At 54.0% G+C, this 15,055-nt stretch overlaps 1 protein-coding gene across 3 annotated transcripts in view; it reads left to right on the forward strand.

Annotated features, from left to right (window-relative positions):
- Positions 1-13,980, forward strand: part of RCOR1 (REST corepressor 1) — a 138,436-nt gene extending 124,456 nt beyond the window's left edge. The window contains exon 12 of one of the 3 annotated variants that reach the window (XM_025444068.3): positions 5,608-13,980. In XM_025444068.3, the coding sequence (XP_025299853.2) occupies positions 5,608-5,622 (15 nt within the window). In that variant the 3' untranslated portion in view covers positions 5,623-13,980. The other 2 variants (XM_025444067.3, XM_025444065.3) reach the window with 2 other exon arrangements.
- Positions 13,981-15,055: the final 1,075 nt, after the last annotated feature.

Here is a 15,055-nt window from a genome sequence, read left to right on the forward strand (position 1 = left end):
GTCAGTGCCCAGAACTGGTGCTCTCATCATTTCTCATTCTTGTGTCTCCTGTGGAATCCAGCAGTTAAGGAAGACTCCTGCTAGTGTCCTGTCCACCCCTTCTGCCCTCAGGTTTTGTGTTAAATGTAGCACATACAGGGAGGTAGACATTAGAATGGTCAAATGTCTCATAACATGATGGCCTATTGGCCGTAGGCTTTTTTCTTTCAGAGCTGAGAAGGGAAGGCAGCCCACAGGTTTTGAGATGTTGAGATTCTGAGCTCTCTGAGGTGGACAAGGATGCAGTACAGAGCAGAAGTGGGTGGGTGTCAGAAAGGGTGAGGGGGATGCCAAACAGGACTGGCTTGGAGGTAGAGTCCCCCTTGACGTCACAGAATGACTTGAGTTGTGTTCCTGCTGAGGAGAAATTTCCTGACCTAACAGCTGTTCTCATAAATTGTGGTGTTGCCTAAAGAAACCACTGTTTTTAGATTTGGGATTCAAGGCCCAGGGGTTTCCCTAGCAATGAGAGAGCATGAGTATAGCAATGAGCACAAAGACACCTTGTAACCTTCTGGTTTGGGTCCAAGAGTCTGTTTTAGTTAAGAAATGCCTTCGAGGCTTTTAAAGATCTTTCCATCTTAGCTCTCCTGTTTGTCCCTGTGTCCCAGCGCAGGCCAGTGGCTGTTGGCTGAGTGGGATGGGTGCCGAGGCCTCCCCTCCAGCCGGTGCTGACACGCCTGCGTGCCGCCTTTGGCCACACGCTGTGCTGACATGCCCTTTCCAGCGATTTTCTCTAATCCTGTGAAGTAGACGTCATTATTGTGTCTATTCTGCAGATGAGGAAACAGAAACTGGAAAAGAAATAACTCATCCAAGGATCCACATCTAGAAAGTGGCAGAGCTAGGATTCGAGCCTGAGACGTCTGGCCATGGAGGCCGCCCTCTTACGCTGCCCCGCTGCCTGCTGTGCCCAGGCCCTGCCCTTGGGAACACGCATGTCTGCAGGATAGATGGGCGGGCCGTACCCCCTCTCGCCACACAGGAAGTGGCAGTCTGTGTTGTACCTGCTCTTTGATCTTTTTTTTTTTTTTTCCTTCTTCTTCTTCTTGCCTCAGGCTGCTTCTGTTCTTGACGTCAGATACGCATCTGCTTCATGAGAAACTCTGGTAGCTTTGAGCACTTGGTATGGACGACTGTGTTCTCCAGGATATCAGGTATTACAGGACATCACCTAGCCATCTGCATCACATCTCTGTGGACAAGCAGCTATTACCAAAAAGGCATACACTTCAGTCCTGTGCTCCATCTGCCTTAATTCTGTGCTCGTTCCTCCATGTTGGCGCCACTTCCCCGAGAGCCCCATTGCATCTCTCACACTCTGCCCAAGTGCTGGGGAGTCTCGTGGCCTGCACGCCTCCTGACTCTGGGGACCTGTCCCCAGTCGAAGCTCCTGAGCCCCACCAATGGCAGCTCTGCCCAGTCAGCAGCTTCAAACAGGTAGTCAACTTGGAAGGCACGACTCTGTTCCTGCATGGCCTGCAACTTCTACTTTGTGCATAATGTAATTTTCAGAGTGACTGTGACCCTGTTGGCCTTTTAGAAAGTTTCTCTTGTTCTTTCCTGAGGCATCCACCTAAGTGATATCATGCTTCTTTGGAAATCCCAGTATATTGGCAGACTGCATTATAACCTCCATTGTGCCAAACATCCCGAGACAGCTCACGTTTCCCCAGACGCTGGGTGTAATTATGGTTTGTAAATTTAGCTGGCTTAAATCTCACCCTTCTCCTTCCCAAGCGGTAGAAAGCTCATTCACAGCAACTGTCCTTGGACACTAGCTTAAAGGAACATGGACCTCAACACTTTCTGCCTTCAGCTTTCAGCATTGTAATCCCAGGACGGGTGTGCCACCCTGTCTTTTCCGGATACCCCCACCCCACCATCCAACTCCAAGAGATGCGGTCCATACCACTGTACCTGGTGCTTGTGCATTGGAATTGGTGCCTTCTCCTTTTGGCAACCATGTTATCAACCCTTTTTCTGTTTTAGTGTCTTATTTCTTCTTTAAAGTTTATTGCTTGCCAAAGATAACATCACTGAGATTAGGAGACAGGGGAGAAATTGCTGCAGATTCTGACAGAGTGCAGATTTTAAATGTCAGGTTAGCTCAATAAAGGGTATTAGAATAGCTGGTGATGATTTTATAAAAGCTACACATTGTTTGTTCCCCCTTCTGTTGGTATGACTGGCCTTCTACATGTCACTCCATATAGCTTTTTTTTGTCCTTTTTCCCCCCTTTTGTCATGTACTGATGTCCTTTCTCTTTTAATATTATAGTACAGGACAGAGAAGTGGTCAGTTTATTGGCTCTAGTAAGACCAAGATGAAACCATGTACAAAGTGGTCTGTAATGCCTTTTGGTTGGACTGGGAACAAGTAAATGTTTCTAATAAATGTTCTGAGATTTCCAGAATCACTTATTCTCATCTGAGACTGTGGCCCCACTGCGGGGCTGAGGGATAGACTGTCAGACTGCGTTCCCGTGTAGCCTGTGTCCCGCCCACGGACAGTCCAGCCTGCACTAAATATGTTGAAGGAACTGTTGTTGTTGTTTTGCATCATTTAAATATTTTTCCTGCTTTCAATACCAAAAAGAAAAAAAAATGCAGATGCTTTAAGGCACAAACAGAATTCTTAAGAATTTAAAATATGCAATTAAAATTTGATGTGTTTTGACTCCCAAGCACCTTGCTTCTCCCCCCCCCCCCCCCTTTTAAGTTAGCTGATTATCTCTTTAGGAAGAGGGTCAGCTAGAAACCTATGCTGTTTGGAATTGTGTGTTTTTAGAAATCTGGAGAAAGGTCATTCACACGGGGAGTAAACGGGAGTTTCCCGACTTTTTGTCATCTTGTCCCTTCACGGGGTGTCTGTGGGTCAGGGAAGAGTGTGTGAAGAACAGCATCAGATGAGGCGAGAGGCAGTCTCAGCTTGCTGCTCCTACCTAGACGGGGGTAGCATAATAACACTAGTCATGCCGTAGGGTTTGGTTTTGCTTGTATCCTAAGCCTGCTATGTAATCAGAAAATGGCAGGAAAAACGTGGAGAGGAGGTGGCATAAGTTTTGCACATCGCTCACAGGGGCACTAGGCAAGAACCGAGGCCGTAGGTTCTCTTTGCTTCTCCTTCCTCTTAGTGGAAGCAGCAGGCAGTTTGCTGCAGTGGGTCTCGTGCTGCCAGGACATCTGTTCCTCTCTGCACGCCCGGGCTGCTTTCCTGGAGAATGGCTCCCTCCTGGCGATGCCTGAAAGCGCGATGCTAGTTCCTGGGGAGCGTGGCAGGCGCAGCAGCAGTGCCAGGCCTCTGTGTGTCCTCTGCACCATCCCCTTCGTGCTTGCTCCGTCCTGAGGAGTCACTGCGCCCGTACACCTGGCAGACCCCAGCAGCCTGGTCCTGGCTTTCTCTACACGGGAAAGGGGCAGCGTTGTTGTCATGCGCCAGAAGGAAGAAAGATGGTTGTCTTTGCCTGACTCCTCCGTTGTAGTCTCAAGCATAAGGTAGCACTGTGTTTTAAACTGTTTCATTACACTGTTGTTGCAATGATGTTGTAAATGCAAGAAATCACTGAGCTTTAAAAGCTGAGTGATTGATCTTATTTATGTGAAGCCCCTTTTTTACATATCAAGACTTCGGTGCATCAGCAGGTCGTGTTTGGATGTGTAAGGGTCCGCAGTGACAACTGCTTCGGATGCAATGTTCACTTAAGCTTTGTCTTCTTAAAAATTGATCAATGTGAATGTCATAATTATATATATATTTTTGTGGAAAATTTCTCCTAAGTATAAGTTATTGTGCAAAATATAGTACCATTGAAGCAAATGATAGTTTAACTTTTAGTTTAGAAATCCTAAAAGATATAAATTGTATTGCATATGCATTAAAAGTTTGTTTTATTTAATTTTATGTAGGTGTGTAAAGTGTTAGGTAAAAATTGTTTCCACTTATCCATTTAAACACCTTGTTACTTGAATATTGTGTTGACTGGTCTGAAACCGTGATCGATCCTGTAACATAGCTCGCGAGCCGAGCCCGGAAGGCCGCGCCTCTGTTGTGCTGAGATCGCGGTGGCTCCGGTCGGGCGCTGGTGTCCGCGGGAGCCGGCGCTTAGCGTGACACACCCACTGCGTAGTCCGGGTGCACTTGTACCCACCGGGACACCCATTCCTCAAAATGGCTTTTGCTAGTTTTTAACCTGTAAGACCCTTCGCTGGTCAGCAACCTCCCGAATCAAAAGATGAAAAGGAACAAATTCTTGCGTTTTACAAGCTTACTGCGGTGGACTAATTAAGCAGTTGTTTTCTGTGTATAAAGGTTCCCTCAGATACCACACACCACTATACGTGTGCTCATTGTCACTTTAAATTTCAACTATGCCCTATTTTTGTCTTTCTGAATATCAGATGTACTATTGGTATAATTGCATACCAAAAATAAGCCAAACAGTGCATTACACTAACTGGATCCCTGCTTAACGGAGCAAAGGAAAGCCGGAGCCAGCTCACACGAGAGCCTCGTTTCCTCTCTCGTCCAGCCTGTGTCTAAGCCCAGTGACCAGGATCCGAGCTTTCAGTATCAAGTGAAACTTGGCTTCACGTTGACTCAAGGTAGTTAGCTAATCTGAATCTAGTGATCTTGTGCAATGCTCAAAAGCAAACCCTCTCCCCACCCCTCCCGGGATCCCTGCGGCTTCCCCTCCTTCCAGTAAAGCACAATTGCAGCAATGTTACAATTCAGAAGAAGGAAGGTCAGTAGAGTCTATGCATGTCGTGTGATAATGAGTGTTTACAGTCACCTTCTCCGAAAACTAAAATTTATACTGGAGTGGATAGTATTCCATTATGTAGACCTATCAACTTTGCTAAGTGCTTTTTAGATTGCTTAAAAATTTTTCAAGATTTTAAAAGATGTATAAGGTTAAGTTTGCAAATATAATGGAAATGCTGTATATCTTTTGAAGTGATAAAATCCACGTTGGAATTTTAAAGAAAATATGTTGTAATAATGCTGTTGTAAGTACTATTTTAATGTCTCTTTCTGCCTGTTTTCTATATCAGCACACTCATTGTGGTGAATGTTCATAGCATTATAATTGCTTAGCCATTGAATGATAACATTTGTTAGTGGAGATCGAAAAAATTTATTTGTGAAATTCTGCAGAATTCATTTTTCTATTTCTAATATTTGCTGAAGTTAAATAAAAAATTTTCAAGCCATTGATGTAATAAAATACAAGACAGAACCATCTTCTGCACAGTCCACTTCCCACCAGAGCAGTGCCCCGCCCTAACAGATAGCAGGCTTTTGCGTTGGGCCTTGGGGTCTGGGGTCTGGGGTCTGGGCATGTGCACCCCCAGAGCCACACCCCGCGGAGGCAGCGGGGCACCTTGTGTTCTGAGCCTCTAGCTCTCCTTGAACTGCCTTTCTAAAACATTTTAACAGACGCAACAGCTTATGGTTGCAACCAAGTTGAGGTATGTGAATTCATAAAAGTGGCAGCGGTCAGGGGCTTAAATCTCAGGTTCAGTGACAGGACCTTTTTCCCCCATTAGTGGTTTTTCTCTTTTCAGCGTGACCAGGCTTGACACCTGGATGCTGCCCTGCGCGGCCCTGGACCGTGGCGGTGAGGAGGCGGGCCACCGCCTTGTCACCTCTGGGCAGCCGAGAGTGGATGCGGCTCTGACCCCAGCAGCTCCGAGCGGTATGACGGACGCTCTCCGCCCCACCAGCCGCTTCTGCGGGCTTCTCTGCAGCCAGAACGCAGGATCTGGCCAGAGAACTGCCGCCAGGACCTGACGTCCACGGCCCGCATTGCCTCAGCGCGGTGACCGCGGAGGGGGTCCCTCTCTGTGTCCGGGGCCGGGGGGGCGGGCACAGGACGCCCGGGAGAGGTCCTCGCCAGGCCGAGGGCAGCCAGTGTGCCGTCACCACCCTCGGTGTCACAGGGTGGGTGATGCCTGAGTGGCACCCAGGAGGGGCGACAGAGGACCCCCCCGTGGGACCTGCAGAAGTGACGCACGGCACCGACAGCACCCAGGCTGTCCTGCCAGGAGGAGGAGGAAGGGACACTGGTGTCCCCGCTGGCGTCTGCCAGGATGGGGGCCAAACGGGCCGCTTGGGCTTGGCCTCCGTGGCCTCAGTGGAGTGACCAGCACTGAGGGTGCCAAGGGGCGGGCTTCTAGAGGCTGGGGGGTGTGCGGGGAGACCCAGCACGGGCCCCCCCGAGGGTGCTAGAGGGAGCAGGGCCTCCCCTGCCCCGGTCTCAGCCGGGCTGCAGCAGGTGGAGCCCACCGGGGGTGCAGGGCTGTGGGTGGGGGGCCACCCCGGTGGGCCACACTGGGAACAGCTGCCAGGGCCCCGGCACTTGTGGTTCCGCGCTCCTGTCCCCTGGAGTCCCGCTCCGAGTCCCACCCTCCTCACGCCCTCGGCGCACGTGTGTCGTCCCCACTGGACAGTTCCTGTCGGGGGGAGCGACCCCAAGAGCACTTAGCGACCTGTATCTGGGGAAGGGGTGCGGCGGCACCAACCCTCCTGGAGGCCACCCCGCTGCTCGCAAGCGCCCGGACCTCTGTGCCCCGCGCTGATCCCCTGGAGCTCACGACCCCCGGACCCTTCCAGGTGGCCCAGTTTCTTTCCTTCTCGGCAGTTAAGCCCACGGTCGTTGACCCTGCGGCTGCGTCGTGCTTGGAGCCCCCTTGGGGGCCGGGCGAGCTCGCGGGCAACCCTGACGGACCCTGGTCCGTCCCCCAAGGACGCCTCCCAGAAGCGGCCCCTTCCTCTGGGCCTTCCCCCGGCCGCTCTCGCACCAAGCTCCGCCCGTGTCCCCAGTGCCTCAGAGTGGCCCGTCCTGGGCCCTTCCTGCCCCTTCTCCCAAGTCCTTGGTGTCTGCACGGCTGTCACCGCGTCAGAAAGCCCGGCGTCCGCGGCCTCTGGGCCCCCTCCTCGCGCCCCCATCACTACTGCCAGCCCGGCCACAGCTTGGGCCCTTTCCGGCCACTCCTCCTGTCCCACCATCCCTCCTCCCTCTCCCCTGCTCCTCGTTCCACGGCCGTAATCGGGGCTCTTGCCTGCTTAGAACAGTCTGTCATCTAGAGACCTGGGCCCTGTGTTGTGAGCGTGACGTTCCTGCACCAGGGTCGCTGTCCGTGCTCTTCTCTGCCGCCTCCCCCACCTGCCACTGCCCCCCACGTGCACTTCTCTGCACTTGGCTCTTGGTACTGGACTATCAAGAAACGGCTTAAAGTGGGTATTTTATTCTTTGAAATCAGCGATGCAGGTGGCAAGGAAGGTGGTGTCGCCCACGGGCAGCCTCCGGGCTCTCGTGCGAATCACCGTCTGTGTGCAAGGAACACGCCGCATCCCGCTTTCTCCACCTGATGCACATGGGTATAAAGTCGCCCCGTCTCGCTGTTGGCTTCATGGTGGCCTGGATGTGACTGTGGGACTCACCTGTACTGGCATCAGCGGGCGGGCGGAGTTCGCGCGTTGCGTGGACAGACCAGGGCGACCGCAGCACATTCCCCACGCGCCAGAGCAGGTGCAGAACAGATGTCAAGGGTTGGACTTTCTGGGTCAAAAGACCTGTTGATGTCACACCAGACACAGACCCTAATCGCCTCCCAGAGACGACGCAGCAGCTTCTCCCTGCACTCCTGTCGCCCTTGTGCTCTCCCAACACTGGGGTGACCAAGCACCTGACTGAGGTGTTTGCGGAGCAATTCGGGGCCCCAGGTTGTCTGCGCAGGCGCCGGCGCCCTCTAACCTCCCGCTCGCCGTGGGCCCACGGAGGAGCTCTGCCCGAGGGGTCTGGCGATTCTCCTGCGGGGACGACCCTGTACAACGAGCTCTTTCGCACACGGTGGCTCCTGGCACTTCATCGATTGAAAATAAATTTGGCAACAACTGAGTCTTACATGGTGGATAATCGTGTAGCAAATTGTGATTTTTAGTAATAATTGATTTACTGAAGATTGCCTTGCCCCCCAGGACAAAATATGCATTCTCTGGTTTACTGCTCACAGCAGCCTTCGGGCAGGGACCAGCCTCCCTGTTTCCCAGGACAGGCCGAGGCTGGCGCAGTTGGGCCTAGACGGGCCGCAGCGGCTCCACTCCACCGGGCGGCCTCTCTAGGATCCAGGCTGCGGGCTCCAGTCCTCGCTCGGGGATGGCACCTGCTGCGATTGCAGTCACTCCCCCAGCCCCGCAGGCCCGGCCCCTCACCCCAAAGCCAGGGCGACACCATTCAGAGGGTGGCGGGGAGCTGGGCTCGTGCGCAGAAACTTCGGTCTTGCCGGGATGCTTGGTGGGAGACGCCTGATGAGCGGCCGGTCCTTTCATTCTGCCGAGACAGGCCTTAGTGGCATGGGCACCGCTGGCCCCTCGCTCTTCCCGCCGTCGGTCCCCGCCTCGTCCCACCCCCAGACCAGCGGTCACCCCGTGGTTTGGGGCGCCTACCCCAACCGTGCATCTGCTTGCGTGTTCACCTGCCGCTCACCGGCACATGGTTCTTGCAGTTAGCATGTTCCGATTCAGTAAAACAAACAACCAGTTTTCTTCTACACGCACTGTTCTAGATGGCCAGCGACCACCGGCGGTCCCCTGCCAGAGAGCCCTGCCACAGCGTTCGGAGGCTTGGCCGACTGCAGTCACACAGGTGGGCCCCGGTTTTGAGAGGAGGGAACTGAGGCCAGCGAGGTGAAGTGACTTCTGCACGTCACTTGCTGCTCGGTGGTGGGTTGGAGGCCAGGCCGTGGGTCCTGCTGCCGTAGCGGCTGCTAACGGGGACGAGCTAGGGCTGGGGACCTGGGGTGCCCTCCCTGCAGCCCCCCAGCCGGTCCGGGTTACAGGCCCGAGGGCCACTGCCAGGCTGTCCTTCCTGCTGGGGGCGGGCGCCCTTCCTGCAGATTACGACCAACAGGTTGGGGATGGTCCAACGGGCCGCCTGTGATGGAGCACCTGGGCCTGGGCCTGCGTGGTGCCCTGGGCTGACGAGCTGGACCAGCCCTCCCCTCCGCTACGACCTGCCGGTCATCCCTCCTCCGTGGCCCTGGGTCCCGAGAGGACTCGCTGACATTCGTGCGCCTTGTCCCTTTGCAGACCCCTACAAAACCGCCCACATCTGGGCCTCCCGGTCCCTTCCTCAGAGTCCTCCCAGCTCCTCCGCAGCCCTGGGCCTCCGAGCCCGGGACCCCATGGGTGCCCAGGGTGCCACCGAGCAGCCTCCTCAGCAGGGCCAGTGCGCGACCGTGCCTCGGTCTGGCCCTGACCACTTACGTGGCCCTAACGACACCTGCTAGGGACACTGACAGAGCAGTGGCCCTCGGGAGTCGTGCCCCGGGCGCCCCTGCGTGTGTGGAGCCTCCCCTAACCCACGCGGGCCCCGCGCCGCGCTGTTCAGGGAAGCCGGCGAGCCTCGCGGGAGACGTAGGGATCAGCCTCTCTTGCTGTTGACAACTCAGCCACCCTGCGAAGCTGCCTGCGACAACCACGGGACAGCTATCCGGACACCAGTGACCCGGCTGACGGCACAAGGCCCAGGCCCGTGAGAGGCCGGCGACCCTGGGGGAGCCCTCGGGAGACCGCATGGTGACCCAGTAGGCCAGCAGCACTGTCCAGACGAACCCGGGCCACCTGCGGTCCCACCGGAGCGAGCAAGTGGAACGGCTGCCTTCTGAGGCCTCTGCTGTGGGAGCGGCGGGGCCAGGGGCATCAGAGAGGGCGTGGGCTGCAGAGCTGGGCTGGCTTTGGGTGCCTGGGGTGCTGCTCGGATCCCCAGCTCTGAGAGGCGGGCCACAGGTCCCCTCCGGGAGGAGCTGCCTCGGGCTGGCAGTGGGAGTCCCCACAGGGACACTTGGCTGTCGGAAGCACCGGCGGCCCCTTGGTGCCACCCCCCTGGGCCCCCAGGCCAGACCGCAGGACTCCAGCCCTCAGTGGAGCATATTTATTGCGGGGAGGCGGCTGCTGGGGCTTCCCTGGCCGTTGCCCTCACAGCCTTCTAGGCTGGGAAGTGTGGGTCCTGCTGGCTGACTGCCTTTCCCATTACGGAGACTCCGGACCGAGATGCTTCTTCCCCTACCGCCCCGTCCCTTGTTCCTTCCACCCACCCACCCACCTCGCCTTCCTGCTCGAGCCTGTGTGTCCCCGGAGCATCTTCTTCCAGCCTGTGAAGCCACGTCGGGCCTGGCTAGAGCCTGGGGGTTTGGATCCCATCCCCAAATCACTGTGACCTTAGGTAAGCTTTCGTTCCTCTGCCTTCTCTTCCCTCCCTGGGAAGAAGGGGGCACTTCCTCTTTCTTTGGGTGACCTGGTGGGGAGGTGGCTACCAGCTGCCTCCCGGACTAAATGACAGGCATTTCCCCTGCTAACCTGGGCTGGGGCTGCAGGGCAGGAGGGGGCTGGGGATGTCCCAGTCTTTCTGGGAGCAGCCAGCAGGTCCCATGTCCCTATAGGCCTGTTCAAGCAAAGGGCCAAGGGCCAGCATGCTCTGCACAGCCCTCGGGCACCCCTGGGACCCAGCACAGGGTGGGGAGTGGAGCTGGGGCTGCCGTAGAGGCAGCCAGCCTGAGCCCGAGGCCCAGCCCCTACTGCATGAGGTTGGCGGAGTCATTCAGTCTTTGGGAGTCGAGGTAAAAGGAAACAGCGCTGGGTTCACTTGGTTGTCAGCGGGTATTTCCGGGCCCGCGCAGTGTGGCGCCGGGAGAGTGACCGAGCAAGGCAGGTGAGGCCCCTGTCCCCGAGCACTGCCAGGGAGACAAAGAGAGGGACACCCACACAACCAAGATAACCACAGGCTTCCTGTGATTGGATTAGTTGGCTAGGCTGGGACGGACCAGGAGGTAACCACTGGCCCGTCACATCTCTGCCCAGAACCTCCTTCCCTGCGTGGCATCGGGAAGGCCTTGTCAGGAGACGGAGCATAATCCACCACAAGCCCGACTTTAGCACTTAACGGGTTAGCTGCCAAATGGCTCCAAGGCTCCCAGCAGTGGGAGGGCAACCCTGGGTGTGGGGCGTGAAGGCCAAGGCCAGTGCAGCATGGCCTCGGCTAGCACGCGGAGCTGCCCCATCTTCCATCCCCCCCACCTCCCAGCCCAGCGTGTGGTCTCTGAAAGCCATTTCCCAATAAAAGGAACAGGGATCTCTGGAGGAGTGACTGGTTTCAGATATGGGAGGAAGTGTACAAGGAGAGCCTGAGGGCCTTGTGCCAGGGCCCAAAGAGGCACCCAGAAAATAATGGGGTATCCAGAGGACATGGAGACCAACATAAAAGGCCTCCCACTGGCCTCCCACGGACCAGTTTGCCATCAAAGCAAAATGACTGATTGACACGCAGCCAAGAGAAGAATCCAAAAGTTCATGATGATAATACACCACCCGGGGATCACGCCTGGAGCCCAGAGAGACCACATGTACTCATTTCCTACCCAGACTATTTCAGGACACTCCAATCACCGGGGGCAAATATTCCTTACAGGAGGATTGCAGCTAATCCACGCAGAAGGACATGAAAATTACTAATTCACAGTCTGCTACGAAATCACGGACCTAATCAGAGATCATCAGTGGCTGCCAAAACCATCAAGTAGACGGGATGGCAGGAGAGAGCTTGGGAACGCTTCAGGCTGACCCGGAACCTACCACCAATGTCAACGGTCCTCAGAGGACTGAGCAGAGTAGAAGCAGCAGGATCTGCGTCTCCACCTGGACATCAACTGCACCAGCAGAATCTGCCTGACGTCATTATTTTGGAAATCTGGAGCCTACTGAAGCCTTGCAATTCCCAGGGCAAGTCTTGGACGATAAACGGTGATGACAGTCCATCAGTCTCAGCTCGCGGCACTATAGCAGATACCCAGCCCATGGCCGGCGGCCGTGTGCCCGTTCCTGGAGCTGCCTGGGGCAGCAGGAAGCCTGTCCTCCAAAGATCTGGATCTGTGTCTTCATGCAGAGGAGTAGACACAGAGGCAGGTGGGCTTTATTGCTGCAGGCCCCTCCCCCGGAGCTGAAGCAGCCTCCAGGGGACTTAGTAGCCAATGTCTTTCTTACCCACCCCCACCTTCCTCTTTTTCCCCTTGGGATCCAGACATTGGAGACCAGGACCTATTCAAAAGCAAATGCACATGTGGAGGACATGAGAAAGTCACTGCACCTGCCCAAGGGGAGATGCGGGCCCGGGAAATGTCCAAGGAAGCCTTCAGGTTATACTGAGGCTGGTCCCTGGCACGAGGAGGCCCACAACCATAACAAAATAACAACAGTGGCAAAGGTCGAGGAAGCCGAGCCCCCATCACCAGTTACTACATTATTATTCAACTGTCCAGTTTTCAGCAAGAACAAAACACAAGGCATAGAAAGAAATGGTCCATTCAGAGGAAACCCTAGGCCAAGGGAAACCGTCCCTGAGGAAGACCAGATGGCGGACCTACGAGACGAGGAGGTTAAGACATTTTAAAGATACTCAGGGAACTGAAGGAGGATGAGGGAAAAGTCCAGAAAACAAGGTATCACTCAAACAGGAACCGCAGTAGGGAGAGGAAACACTCACGAGGGGAGCGAAGTCCAAAGCTGGAGGTACAATACCAGAAGCGAAGAATTTACTGGAGGGATTCAGCAGCAGGTGAAGCACGCAGAAGAATCAACAAATTCAAAGATGGGATATATTGAAACAGCCAAGTCTGAGGTCAAAAAGAATAAAGCCGGGGATCCCTGGGTGGCTCAGCGGTTTAGCGCCTGCCTTTGGCCCAGGGTGCAATACTGGAGTCCCGGGATCGAGTCCCACATTGGGCTCCTTGCCTGGAGCCTGCTTCTCCCTCTGCCTGTGTCTCTGCCTCTCTCTCCCATGTCTATCATGAATAAATAAATAAATAATCCTAAAAAAAAAAAAAAAAAGAAAGAAAGAATAAAGCCTGATGGAAGGGAGCAGAGCCTAGGGGACCATCAGATGAACAAGGTACAGACGGTGGGAGTCTCAGGAGGAAAAGAGGCCAGGGACAGGTTATCTGAGGAAGTAACAGCCAGAAATCTCCCCAAGTTTTAGGAGAGATGCAAATATAAACACCCAGGAAACTCAACGAACCCCAAATAAGATGAACTCAGGGACCCTCACGCAGACACGTCATAACTAAGCTGTCCAAGGCCAAAGAGAGTCTTGAAAGCAACAGGAGAGAAGCAAGTCACCACATAGGAGGGAGCCTCCGTAACACAAGCCCGTTTCCCCGCGGAAGGCAGGGGCCAGCGTATCAGAGGGCTAAAGCAGCCCTACGCCGGGAAAGCTGTGGAGAAAGGAAGACCAGCAAACCAAAAGCTGAAGGAGTCTGTTGCCGGCGGACCTGCCCTGCACGAAGTCCTCAAGGGGATGAATGGCAGGGCACTGGGCGGCAAGGCGAAGCCCTGCGACGAAGCGAAGACCTCAGCAAAGGCAAATGCACAGGCCACTATAAAAGCTACTCTTACTCATAGTAAATGACACTGGTTTGTTGCTCCACTTTTTGTCTTCTCCATGATTTAACAAACTACCATCTTAAAAAGTCTAAAAGCTAATATTATTGTGGCTTCACTTTCTATTTTTTTTTTCTGAATAATTTAGAAGACCCATAGGTTAAAAGAAAAACAATTACTGGCTTAAACTTTTGGACACACACGTGTAAAGTACACACATAGTGTCTATGTGACACTAAGAACCGAAAGAGGTCAGGGCAGCTGCCAAGGAGCTGGGTTCTTGCATGTTATTGAAGCTAAGGTGGTCTAAATTCAAAGAAAACGTACTAAGAAATGAGGGGGAATATATTCCACCACAAAAAAAAAAAAAAATCAAGTAAATGCAAAAGAAGACAGTAGCATAGGAAATGAAGAACGGTCACCTGTAGGAGATACAGAAAATGGGGAACAAGATGCCAGAGGTCAGTCCTTCCTTGCCCTGGACTGCCCACGTGGGAGGGAGTCAACTCTCCAGTCAAAAGACACAGGTTGGCAAAATGGATTTGATTTTTAAAAACAATTTTTTTTAATTTTTATTTATTTATGATAGTCACAGAGAGAGAGAGAGAGAGAGAGAGAGAGAGAGGGGCAGAGACACAGGCAGAGGGAGAAGCAGGCTCCATGCACCGGGAGCCCGACGTGGGATTCGATCCCGGGTCTCCAGGATCGCGCCCTGGGCCAAAGGCAGGCGCCAAACCACTGCGCCACCCAGGGATCCCGGATTTGATTTTTTTTAAAAGATTTGTTTATTGGGACACCTGGGGGGCTCCGCGGTCGAGCACCTGCCTTCAACTCGGGTCATGACCCAGGGCCCTGGGATTGAGCCCCACATGGAGCTCCCTGCTCCCCACATGGAGCTCCCTGCTCAGCCCGCTTCACCACCACCACCACCACCACCACCCCCAGTGCTCCCCCCTGCTGGTGCTCTCTCTCTCTGTCAAATACATAAATAAAGCCTTAAAAAAAAAAGAAAGAAAAAGATCATCCGTGCAAATAGTAACCACAACAGAGCAGGGTGGCTGTGCTCAGACAAAATATACTTTACTTTTATTTAAAAAAAAAAAAAAAGATTTTGGGGGGATCCCTGGGTGGCTCAGTGGTTTGGCGTCTGCCTTTGGCCCAGGGCGCAATCCTGGAGTCCTGGGATCAAGTCCTGTGTCAGGCTCCTGGCAGGGAGCCTGCTTCTCCCTCTGCCTGTGTCTCTGCCTTGCATGCGCGCGCGCTCTCTCTCTATCATAAATAAATAAATAAAATGTTTTAAAAAAAAGATTTTATTTTTAAGTAATCTCTACACCCAATGTGGGACTCAAACTCACAACCCTGAGATGAAGAGTTGCATGCTCTACCAACTGACCCAGCCAGGCACCCCAGGAAAAAACAGACTTTAAATTAAAAAAAAAAAAAAAAAAAAGGGGGATCGCTGGGTGGCGCAGCGGTTTGGTGCCTGCCTTTGGCCCAGGGCGCGATCCTGGAAGACCCAGGATCGAATCCCACGTCGGGCTCCCGGTGCATGGAGCCTGCTTCTCCCTCTGCCTATGTCTC

The sequence above is a fragment of the Canis lupus genome, chromosome 8 (assembly GCF_003254725.2).
Source record: "Canis lupus dingo isolate Sandy chromosome 8, ASM325472v2, whole genome shotgun sequence".
NCBI classification, from domain to species: domain Eukaryota; kingdom Metazoa; phylum Chordata; class Mammalia; order Carnivora; family Canidae; genus Canis; species Canis lupus.